The sequence below is a fragment of the Rhinolophus sinicus genome, linkage group LG09 (assembly GCF_036562045.2).
Source record: "Rhinolophus sinicus isolate RSC01 linkage group LG09, ASM3656204v1, whole genome shotgun sequence".
NCBI lineage: Eukaryota > Metazoa > Chordata > Mammalia > Chiroptera > Rhinolophidae > Rhinolophus > Rhinolophus sinicus.
In genome coordinates, this window is record NC_133758.1 from 85,889,575 (window position 1) to 85,901,890 (window position 12,316).

At 33.7% G+C, this 12,316-nt stretch overlaps 1 protein-coding gene across 15 annotated transcripts in view; it reads left to right on the forward strand.

The window, feature by feature from the left end:
* Window positions 1-12,316, forward strand: part of PPP1R9A (protein phosphatase 1 regulatory subunit 9A) — a 272,874-nt gene that overhangs the window by 150,388 nt on the left and 110,170 nt on the right. For all 15 annotated transcript variants that reach the window (XM_019729733.2, XM_019729737.2, XM_019729732.2 and 12 more), the window contains one exon: window positions 10,376-10,480. In XM_019729733.2, the coding sequence (XP_019585292.2) occupies window positions 10,376-10,480 (105 nt within the window). The remainder of the gene's footprint in view (window positions 1-10,375; window positions 10,481-12,316) is intronic.

Here is a 12,316-nt window from a genome sequence, read left to right on the forward strand (position 1 = left end):
GTAAGCTAACTACTGTTATTTAACAACTGAAACCTAGGAAGGTTTTCTAGGAATTGTTTTCCAGGGTTAGCTTTCTTCTTTTGATTTTTTAGGACAGAATGTCAGAGTGTGTCTCATATGTGGAAAATGTTAGAACACTTCAATTGCTTTCTGCTTTGTTGGCAGAATTCCTGATAATAAATGGGTGGATGGATCTGTTTTCTATGTCTATCTTTGTATCAACAATTCACCTATCTATCTAGTAGGAACTGGGGAGAATATGTACTATGGAGATCAGCATGTAGATTCACTTCAGAAATATCAAAACGGAAAAATAAGACAGAAGGCAAAACTCAGATCATGATAGTTCACAGGACAGAAATGATCCAGTGTATTTGTTTTCACAGTGAAGGCCATAAAACCTGACTGCCTTCCATTTACCTGCCCTTCCCTTTTCGGGGAAAAATTCAGCCTCAACTCAGATCCCATGGTTATGATATTGCCCCATCCCCAGTGGTCAACAAGATGAGTTGATACTGAGACTTCCTAGGAATGAGCCTTCCTTGCACTGTGAGACCACACTATGTGATGAAAAGGTTGGTCATCACTGCATCCTTCAGACTGATTTATAACCAAAGGAGGGAACTGTGGACAAAACAAAGGGGTTCTATGGCAAGTAACCTCACAGGGTGATCTGATCATGCATTCCTAACTGGGCAGATGATGGTGGATAGTCACACCCGAGGCGTATAACTAAATGGTTTATTTTTGCCTTACTTAAGCAAGTCCTGTCCATTGTTCTTATGCTTCTAGGTTAACACACCTTTGAAATGCCAGAGGTAATACCCCTCAAAGAGGGTATTCACACTCAAAACAGCATGTAATCTTGTTAATTTTGCTGTAATCCAATCCCCACCTTGCTTTTCCCCTTCTCCTTGTAATCTGGTTTACTGTTCCCTCCTTAATTTCAAATGCCTAAAAGAAGCTGCAAAACTTATTCTCTGGAGCATTTGACATCTTGCTCCCCAGCATATGTCATCAGTTTGTCTCAAATAAACTCTTACAAAAATTAAAAAAAGAAATATTGAAACAAATGATAATAGTTCTGGAATTTTTGAAAATGACAGAAATGGAAGAGAAAATAGGAACTCTAATTCTGCGATGATGGTAATTCAGGAGGTTAATGTCTCTCAAAATGTGTTCTGTCTAAAAGCACAGGTTCTTGAGTGCCACTTCAACCTGTGAAATTAAAGCTCTAGGAGAGGGGTCTGGCAGTCTTTGCTTTAAATATCCACCTTGGGCAATTTGGTTGTAGACCAGGGCAACAGAGGGTCATGGTTTTGTCTTAGCTTTCAACATCTCAAGTGTCTTTAAAGATTTTGATTAATCTTCCCACGAAGCTCCTGATGCATCATCAGGTTGGGGCTGAAGCAGAAGGTTGGCAATGGAAATAAAGGTAGACCCAAGAATAGGAGTGCCAAATTCAAAGCAATGGCATTTTATTTTTCTAGAAACATTGATCCCCCCACCCCCTGCCAGGTTTAAGTATGTATACTTAACCATCTTCTCAAGAAATAATAAAGCATGTTGAAAATCATTTGCAAATATCTGTTGAGACCTTTAGTAGCATTATTTCTTTCATAATCCTAAAAACATAGATACACACAGATGTTTCCCAAGGGAAACTAAATTAATTTATTAAAATAGAAGCCACACCTTCAGTATCATCTCTGTCCATGAGGTTAGGGGCCACATCTTGGTCAGTAGCTTTATTTGTATTTCCATAGCACTTGAATAGAAAAGGTCTGAAATGAGTCTTTTGAGTGAATGTCCAGCTGACTGAATGTGTATCAATCACATTTAACACAAAGAAAGTGGAATATTAATATTTTGTGTTTAAAACTAATTTATTAACAGTCTTCTTGCATTTCAGAGTAGTTAAGGAAATATAATCTCTTTGGCCTTTTAAATGAATTACATAATGGTAGTAGTAAATATTTCCATTATTAATTTAGAATCTTTCTTCCAAGTAAGTTAAAATCTGTTTGTAAAATCTGCATAATTTCTCTGTTTCATGTAAAACTTAAGTCATCCTAAAGTGATAGGAAATAATTCTTATTATTAGTATTTAAACAATGCTAAATTATTATGAACCATCCCTCTTAAGTAAATGAGCCATAAAACGAAACCAAAATACAAATTAATTAAAAAATTAAAAAGGTAGAAAATTTTGCAGTTGGCCCTCAGCCAGTTCCTGTTGCTCTAAACTCAGCCCTGTTTGTTTTCCATTACTCATTTTAAACATTAGGCTTGTTTTCTATTAACCTATTTACTGATTTGTTCTTTTGAGTAGTTTTAGTATTTCCGCCAATATGAGCGCTTTGCTTTATTAGTCCCAATGTGCCTTTCCACAGTCCTTTCAAATGAATGTTTTCCTAGTATAATAATCCTGTTGTTGTTATAATAGATGCTTAATAAATGCCTCAGTGAATATATTAAGAAAGGCAACTTGATGTAATGAAAATGAGCAGAATCCTTGGGATCATGTGACCAGTAGTCTTAATTTCATCCCCTCTACTTATAGCTGTGGGATAATTGAACAAATTACTTAATTTTCATGTTACCTACATTGTTGTTATAAGTACTAAATAAGCTTATGTAAATAAAACACCTTTTACAGTACAGTTTATGAAACTGTTCTTGAATGAAGTAGGAATAAGCTTGAAAGTTATTAAGAAAATAGTGCGGCAAGTCTTATGAAAGCTATATAAAGATATATATAATATATGTACAGAATAATAAAACTTTGATGGTCAGAGGGATTTTAGAAATGTTTCAATTCATACATTTCATTTTATATGTGTATGAAAATTGAAGGTATATCTATATGTGAAAATAAGCGGTCTCATTATTAGACCTATGGTAGTGTTTGCGTCTTTTAAATTATTATTATTATCACAATTATTGGTGTGCTCATATGCACAGGATTTAAATGTTTCCTATTTAAAAGGTATCAGTATAAAAAAATTACAAAAGGAACAGTTAGTTGCTGCCTCCAGTCAAGAATGATTTTTAAAGTTATGTTATATATATGCTTATAGATATAGAAAATATATTGTATTAAGGATTCACACATTATGATTATTAGTATGATGCCATTCTTGTATGGATATTTTCTATTTATTCATTCCCCCCTCAGCCTACCTACCTACCTCTCTCTCTCTCTCTCTCTCTCTCTCTCTCTCTCTCAAAAAGCCTAGAATTAATACATACCAAGTGTTAAATGACTGTGTGTTTTTTTAAATTCAGCTAATATGGAATATTTAATTTTTCTATAGAGAATATGTAAAACTTGTATATATGTACTTTAAACTACAACTGAAAATAATGTTATCACCATGTGACCTCGGGAAAGTTACTCTTCAGACCTCAGTTGTGGACAAAATTATTAAAGTTCTGGATTAGAAGTTCTTTATAGTTCCTTTTAGCTTTAAAAATATGAGTCTGTGTTATACCTTTCTAACTTGCTTTACTTTTTTCATAACTCTCCCTTATTTAAGAAAAGTATTTCAATTTAATCTCAAATTTGGTCACACTTTCTTCAAGGGGTGTTCAATAACAGACCTGTGTAGAAAATTCTTTTCTTCCTTGTTTCTTCTTCTCCAACACAAGAAGCCTTTTTTATTGTGATTGCTTTTACTCCTTCCATATGTCTCATAAACTCTCACCACATTTTGAGTACTTGAAACAATTCGCCAGGGATATTTATCTCCTGAATCATCTATTGTGGTTAAAAAGTTTTGAGTCTTTCTTATTCTTTGATATTATGTCCTGCTTACTAAATTTTCGTGTCTTAAGTTATTCATGTCTGTCTATACCTTTTCACCTGATGCCTGAAAGGTAGAGGGTGCTCAGTAAATATTTGTTAAATGAGTTACCGTGTTTCCCCAAAAATAAGACCTAGCCAGACCATCAGCTCTAATGTGCCTTTTGGAGCGAAAATTAATATAAGACCCAGTCTTATTTTAATATAAAACCGGATCTTATATAATATACTATAAGATCGGGTATAATATAATATAGTATATAATACAATATAATATGATACCAGGTCTTATAGAAGACCGGGTCTTACATTAATTTTTGCTCCGAAAGACGCATTAGAGCTGATGGTCTGGCTAGGTCTTATTTTTGGGGAAACACGGTAATACTTGTGCTTTTATCACTTTCAAAACATTTACTTGGGCCTAACTTTTTTCTTCTTCTAATCTTTCTCTCTCTCTCTCTCGTGCAAACTTACCTCATATAGGGTAACTTATAATTTAGCTGAGTGACATGATAGCTATTTCCATCTTCTGTTTTAGTTCTACTTTTTTAGTAAAATAATATTAAATTGATTAACCATTAGTTCTTATTACCAGAAATTTTATGATTGTACATAGGATACTTTTAATACATTAATTATTTTTCCAATCCTCTTTAATAAATCTATAAAGCAAAATGAATTTTATAATAACACAAGTGAAAATACTGATAGAATAAATCGCATGGATGACAACTGACATAAGATAGTAATAATGCTGTGCTGAAGCGGCAAATTAAAAATGTGTTTAGGATCTGCTTTGTTTATGGCTTCTATGGTTGCTTCTCAAGCTTTTTAAATATCATCATTTTAGAGCACAGTCCTTTTCAAAGGTTTTTTGGGAAAGGTTATCAAATGTGGAATTTAGGTGCTGTGTAGTTTGTCCTCATTCAAGTGTTGGTTTTCAAAAGATTTTAATTGTTTTTGACTATCTTTTGGGTAGCAGCGACATAAAACAAAGGAAGAGTCCTATTTGTATGCTTACCCTGCAGCAGACTCCCTCCTGCAGGACCCCTCTGTGCCCCTGAGGTACCCTCAAGCCTGAGACAGCCCTGAATGGTTGGAAACTGCTGTTTTAATTGTGTCCCTCTGTTGTGATTCCTTAATTTGATGGTGTCCTCTCTGCACACACTCTTGTGTCACTCTTCTGCCCCAATATTTTGCTTGTTCACCCTTTAGAGAGTTGGGCTATTACTGCTTTGACATGGATGTATTTTCACATACAGTTAGAACTTCGCTGTTCAGCTTTTTGGGGAAGACTGTTGACCAAAGTTCATTACTGTTGCTCCCGTTGGTCTCCCTTTCATTTATCGTGGCTTGTTTTGTTTACATAAGTCCTTTGAGGTAGGATTTTTGTTCTTTGTTTCCCCTTGCCAGATACATCATGCCAATAAATAACTACCCAATAACATTAAACCAACCCTAGAATAGTCCAACTTACATATTTTTATTAGCCTAACCCCCATTGATACTGGTTTTTAGATTCGGAATTGAGGAATATCAGAAATACCAGACTGTGAGGCCGTAGCGATGCACGCTTGTGTTTACTGGCCCATGGAAACTTGTGGAAATGACCAGGACTAATTGCCTTTTACAGATTAGCCAGGTACATTTCCATAAATTCCATTCCAGTAGACAGTGTTTCCAGGGGGAAACAGATTATTTTCTCTGCTGTTCTGGAAAATTTTTGGAAAGTCCAGCTTGTCTGTATTCTTCATAGTGTGGCGTAGTCTGATGCAGAGAGCTGTCCATTAACTTTTTACTACCAGGATTCATGTCTTGTCTTTTCTGTGTTTCTCATTGTGAGCCAAGATTTGAGAGAGATTATCAGTGTTATTGTTCTCTGAGGTTGCATCTAAAAGTTACCCTCTCTCAGGGTAAGAGATTCAAGCAAATAAAAATGACTTCTTCAAACCTTCCTCAACTTAATGTACACACTCAAGTTTTTATCTTCATTGTTTGTTCATATTCTAGAACAGGCTGACACTTTACTTAGGACTAAACCACTATCCTTTTTCTGGACAAAAAATTCATCCCATTACCTCATCTGCACAATTATATTTTTTCTGTCACTATTGCTTCTAGCATAGTCTCAATTATCCATATTAAATTGAACTTCTGGGCTATTTAACAACTTTCACTGGCAGATAGAAACTTGATAACAATTGCCTATCATACACAAGAAATTTAGCAGACTAACAAATATCATTTTCTGCAGCCACACATACTATTTTTGTATCTTCTTAAAGTGCAAAGATGAACACACTTCTTAGCATGATGCAAAATTACAGTAACTTTGTAACATTTTGGCTTGCTTAGAGTTGTATATCTAGTCATGTGCCACTTAATTATGGAGATATGTTCTGAGAATTGCACCATTAGGCGATTTTTTCATTGTGTGACTACCATAGAGTGCACTTACACAAACCTAGTGCTATAGCCTACTGCATGCCTAGGTTACATGGTATAGCCCATTGCTCCCAGGCTACAAGCCTGTATAGCATCTTACTGTACTGAAATAAGTACTGTAGGTAATTGTAACAGAATGGTATTTGTGTATCTAAATATATCTAAACATAGAAAAGGCACAGTAAAAATACAGTATAAAAGATAAAAAATGGCGGGGGCTGGACTGGTGGCTCACGCAGTTGGAACTCCGTGCTCCTAACACCGAAAGCTACTGGTTCGATTCCCACATGGGCCAGTGGGCTCTCAACCACAAGGTTGCCAGTTCGACTCCCACAAGGGATGCTGCACTGCGCCCCTTACAACTAACAACGGCAACTGGACCTGGAGCTGAGCTATGCCCTCCACAACTAAGATTGAAAGGACAACAACTTGACTTGGAAAAAGTCCTGAAAGTACACACTGTTCCCCAATAAAGTCCTGTTCCCCTTCCCCAATAAAATCTTAAAAAAAAAAAAAAAAAGATAAAAAATGGTGTACCTGGATAGGGCTCTTACCATGAATGGAGCTTGCAGAACTGGAAGTTTCTCTGGGTGAATCAATCTTTAGAATAAGCGATTATAATATGAAACTGAAAAATTTAAGATGATTTGGTCTAAGAAAACAGTACTGGATGTCTCAAAAAGTAGGTGAATAATTTTCAAAGCGATAAATTTGAAGAAAATTAAAGGTTGAAGCTAAGCACAGAATTTTACTGTGTTTAAGCTTAGAGTTGCACTTTAATTCTGTTTATTGTATTTTATCATTTTTGTTACTAGATTGGGGGAGTAAAGGAGAAAGTTCTATGTAGTTAAGAAGTGAAGATAGTTGGTATGGACTTATTTGTGGAGATTGGCAAAAAAAGAACAGATGATGACACATTTGTGAAAAATGAAACAGGAAAAAAATACTGAAAATAATTTTTAAAAAAAGAAAGAAAGAAATACAGGTGTCGGGTAAACATCTTGAGAGGCTCATAAACAAGAAATTAAAATTTAAAAATAATGTCTTACTTATCAATTATTAAAATGTTTTTTAACACTGTATTCAATTTTAATACAAGTACAGTACACTGCTCTTTGACAGTGCTAAGGGGAGTACAAATTGAACAACCTTTCTGAAGGGCGATTTGGCATTTAAAATGTAATGCACCTTCACACAGTAATTCCACTCCTAGGAAGTAATTTGAATGAAATAATCAGAGATATTCACAGTGATATTTATATAAAAATGCTAACCTGGTCAAGCTCAAAACACCATACTAGTATAACAATTATGTAAATAGCTTACATATATAATACTACAGCATAACATATCCTTGAGATCTGTTGTAGAAAAGTATTTAATGATATAATATCACATAATGTATTCTTTAAGTATAGATGCTGGACTCAGATATCCTAGGTTCACAGCCAGGCTCTGCTACTTATTTGTTATAACTATGTAAGAGGAGCCAAAGCTTCCTTATGTGTAAAACAGAAATAGTAATATATTTAATCAGGGCCATTAGCAGGATTAAATAAGATGCAAAATATAAAGAGCATGGAACAGTGCCTGACATGTAGTAAGCACTCAACAAATACTATCATCATGAATAAAAAGTATTAACCCCATAAAACTATATATTCAAGTGATTTTGAATTATAGATTCACTAATTTTGATAAGTAAACAAAAGTGTATACAAAAAATAGTTTTGGAAGGAAATTCACCAGCATATTCTTAATAGTGGTCAACTCTAGATGGATTACATGACATTTTTATTTTCTTTATATAGTTCCACATTTTCCAAATTTTCAACCATGAACATGTATTATGTTTATAACTTCAAAATATTCTCTAAAATCAGCACATGCTAGTTTGACAATTGATGGTAGTATTTTATAGTGACTATGGAAATGGTCTAAAAAGTTTTCCATTAGACTGAAGTTTTCCTTTAGACTGTTCTTTATTAAAGATGAATGTATGCATAACCATAAAATAACTAGACTACAGGTTTTAGACTCAAAGATCTATAACTCTAAGCCAAAGCCAAAAATACATTTTCTCAAAACATGTAAGGGACAAGGAGAATTAATACACATGGTTTTGAACTTTTGTTTTTCAACAGAAATTTTACAGTGCTCATCATATACAGTATGAAAAGCTATGCTTCATGACCAAGGTTTTAGAGATAACCAAAATCTTGGAAATCCTGTTTTAAGCTGATACTGTATAAAACATAATTACTATTGATATAAAAGTTTGTCAGAGTTATAATTCAGTTTAGTTGAACACATTTTATATTTTTGTGTGCTTTCCAACTTTATGTAGGAGTACTATCAGTTTGTCTGATTAGTATTCAGATCTGAATTTTAGGAACTTCAGATTAACTAGTCTCTTCATGAAAGTACAAACTCACATCTTCACAAAATCATGGAGGAAACATAATTTTGCATTTTAAACCAAAATTATTAAATTAGTTTATTTGTCTAAAGACTCACTTTTATTACATGAACTCGGGCTCTTACAAAAAAGTATTTCTGAGCATCTAGTAGCATTTAAGGTTTTTTTTAAATTAAAAGTCTAGCACATTTAAAGTTTTCATTAGATACTAGAATATAAGATTTATGAAAGTGCTTAATATTCTCTGTGAACTGAGATTATTGGTTCTTTAATTTATTAAATACCCTCCTGAGTTAGGGACCTACTTCATGCGCACACAGTAAAACGTAATGGCTTCTCTCAATTACAGCCACTCCGAGAATTTGTAGCTTCAGCTCTGCAACCTCAGGAACAGGTTAAGTGATCAAAGAAACACAAAAATTCACTGGTCAAGCTTTCAAAAGGCTATTTTCCTTTCTAGAGTTCATAAAATTTTTAAATGAAGTAGTTTGCGCTCACAAATAGACAAATAATTAAAGGATAGCAACTCAAATTCTTTATTGTTTGTCATGTAGTATTAGGTAATGATAATAGATCCCCGTAATACTAATAGAGGTCTTGAATGGTCAGATTATAAAATTACACTCCCAATCATTGCTGCTACCAGTGGGGAATTATTGTTGTTGTTATTTTCTAGTGCAAACTAGATCCAGAGCTAAACTGGCCAAAAACCTGGAAAGACAAAGGTACTAAATTAGAAACACACACACACACACAAAAAAAAAACCATGGTAGCAAAGATGAAATTCTATTGCTGCTTTGGAATCACTCTGGAGACCAGGCTAAGATGCTAATAATCCGTGAAGTGCATTTCTTTGATAACAGAGTTAAATGGACTTTGTGAATCCGCTCTAGAATCTTAGTGGAATCTTCAAAGCTATTATAGGCTAATAGTCAAAGAGTTAAAAAGATGACTTTCATCAATATAACATGAACATGTATCAGACTTTATTCAACTCATTAATTAGGAGAACCAGTCACATGGTAAATGTGGTACAAAGACCATTTTAGGAGTAGGCATTTAAATGCAAGTTAATAAAGTAATATTAGAATAGCATTGCTAAGTTAGATACAAAACTAGTTAAATACTCTACAGGGAAATAAACTTGCTTATGGGATTATCTTTTCTAACAGAAGAAAAGTATCTGAATTTTTTTCAGGACAAAAATCTACAAGTTAACATGCAACTCCTTATGTCCAGGACTTTTAATCAATTTTAAAGAGTGGATCAATTAAAATACATTCCCCCAAATTATCCTTGGTTGGGCCTGTTAAGAAATGCACCTACATGACATTGAAAGGACGTGCTGCCCTCCTTTTATTTCTATTCCCAAGCTTTAAATAACTTTTCTTAACACATGGCAACAACATATGATATACATGACACTTGCCCAGGGTAATTATAGTAGAGCTCAATTTTTATTGATGGGAAGAGTCAATATGATAAAAATGTCATTTTTCCCCAAACTAATCTTAAAATTAGTATAATTGTATTAATTTCTATAAAATTAAGCATTTGAATAAGATTTGGAGCTTATATATAAAAGACAAATTTTGCGTCAATAAGAGTATCTTAAAAATCAAGTATTTTGTCAACTCATTTATTGTGAATGGTAATGTATTATCAGAAAAATTAATTGTGGTTTATTTTTTCTCTCTTCCCAAAGAATACAAGTCAATGACCAGATTGTGGAAGTAGATGGAATCAGCTTGGTGGGTGTCACACAGAATTTTGCTGCAACCGTTCTCAGAAACACCAAGGGCAATGTCAGGTAAATATGTGGCTTCAGATATGTACAATTTGGTTACTTGATATTTTGTTGAATTTTAGTTTTCTATAATTGTACTTATAAATATATGTGATTACAATGAGATTTTATTAAATGTTAAAACTTGCCTTTAGTTTTTCATTTTCCTTCTTTATTATAATTAGTTCATGTAAATGTAATTTAAAACTAAAAATCATGTTGTTCTAGAAAGACATGAAGATATGAAGTATATAGTGAATCAATATGGCTGATTACTGAGCTATGTTAGTGTGTCTTATTGCTAATATAATAAGAATTACTAGGAAGATAGAATTCCTACTTCTATCCTCAATTAATAGGAATTTATGCTCAAATCCTTTTAATAAAACCAGTTATACAGTAAATTAAACTTATCATACATATAGCCAATGATACATGTTATTTAGACAAGCAGGCTGAATGATTTGAGGTTGATAAATGTATTTTAAAAATATTTTTATTGTTTTAAAGAATTAGGCAGGACTAATCTTCAGTCAAGTATAAATTTTCCAACTTAATAAGACAGAGGGTACATTCTTTTGGACCTTAAAGTTTATATCTAATCCTGGGATTCTGAAAATTGAAGATTGGAAAACAAATAAGAGGTAGTCCTGAGCCAACTAAGGTCAAGCTTTGATATTTGTTTTATTTGGTCATAGGGTACTTATTTTTAAATATAGTATTGCTTATGTCTTATACTTTTCCATAAGTCTTATGAAGAAACACATAGGAGACTTGATTTAGTATGTGTAATTACAAAAGTGTTTTAGTGTTATCATCATCGAAATGAAACTGCCAATATTCTGAAAATATCATTGAGTTAATATTGGTATAAAGAGGGTAACGTTAGGATTTTATTGCAGCATATTTTATGTTGCACACGCATGAGTTAAAGTTTTAGAATTTAGACTTTTTCAGTTGGAAAGCACCCTTTAATGCTAAAGGGAATGTGTTAAGGAATACAGCCTCAGTGACTTTTATGGATGCTCTGTTGATGCTTCAAGAATACCCATAGTCCTGAGAAAAGTATGTAGAGTAATTGGAAGAGTACAGGACAGAACCGTACTATCCCCTCAGTAAATGCGATGGTCTTTCTGGAGATTGCTGTCAGTTCTTGAGACAGCACTTTCCTGTGTCCATAAAACTTGGTTTTGAAACTGCCCATTAGGCTTTAAAGTGAATTTTAAAAGTGAAATAAGATACACAAGTTATAAGAACATTTCTCAGTTGGAGAAAAGTCTGTAGTTACATGAAATGATCACCATCCCTTTCTTTCTTCTCATAATTTCATGTTGTTACCGTTTCAAGCCTTGTACACATTGCCAAAGGCTTCTCTACTGGTCTCCCTGATTTCAATCTCTCCCTTCTTGAATCTGTATCCCTAAGGGAGGAACATAATAGCAGTTTTCAAATATATGAAGGGCTATCAGAAAAAGGAATTGACTCATTCTATGTAACTCTAGCAGTACAACTAAGACTTGTAGAAATGCTGACCACCGGGTCTTGTCACTCACCTCTCCCTGTGTTCATGCTCTGCTGCAGTCCTATAAGTACAGTCATCATCCTTCAAATGTGATTTGTGCATTTTTCTTTTTGGTGCCTTCCTCGCTGCCATTTTTTTTCCTGTTTAAAATGCTCTCTCCTGTTTAGAACCTACTTATCTTGAAGAACATATTTCAGATTCTTTTCCCTCCAAGAAGTCCTCCTTGACCTCTCTATCCCCTACTTATCTCTTCCTCCTGGTACACTTATTATTTATACCACTTTTTTTGACCTTGAGGTTGCAGAACATTCTACTTTAGTCTTTTAAAGGCATACATA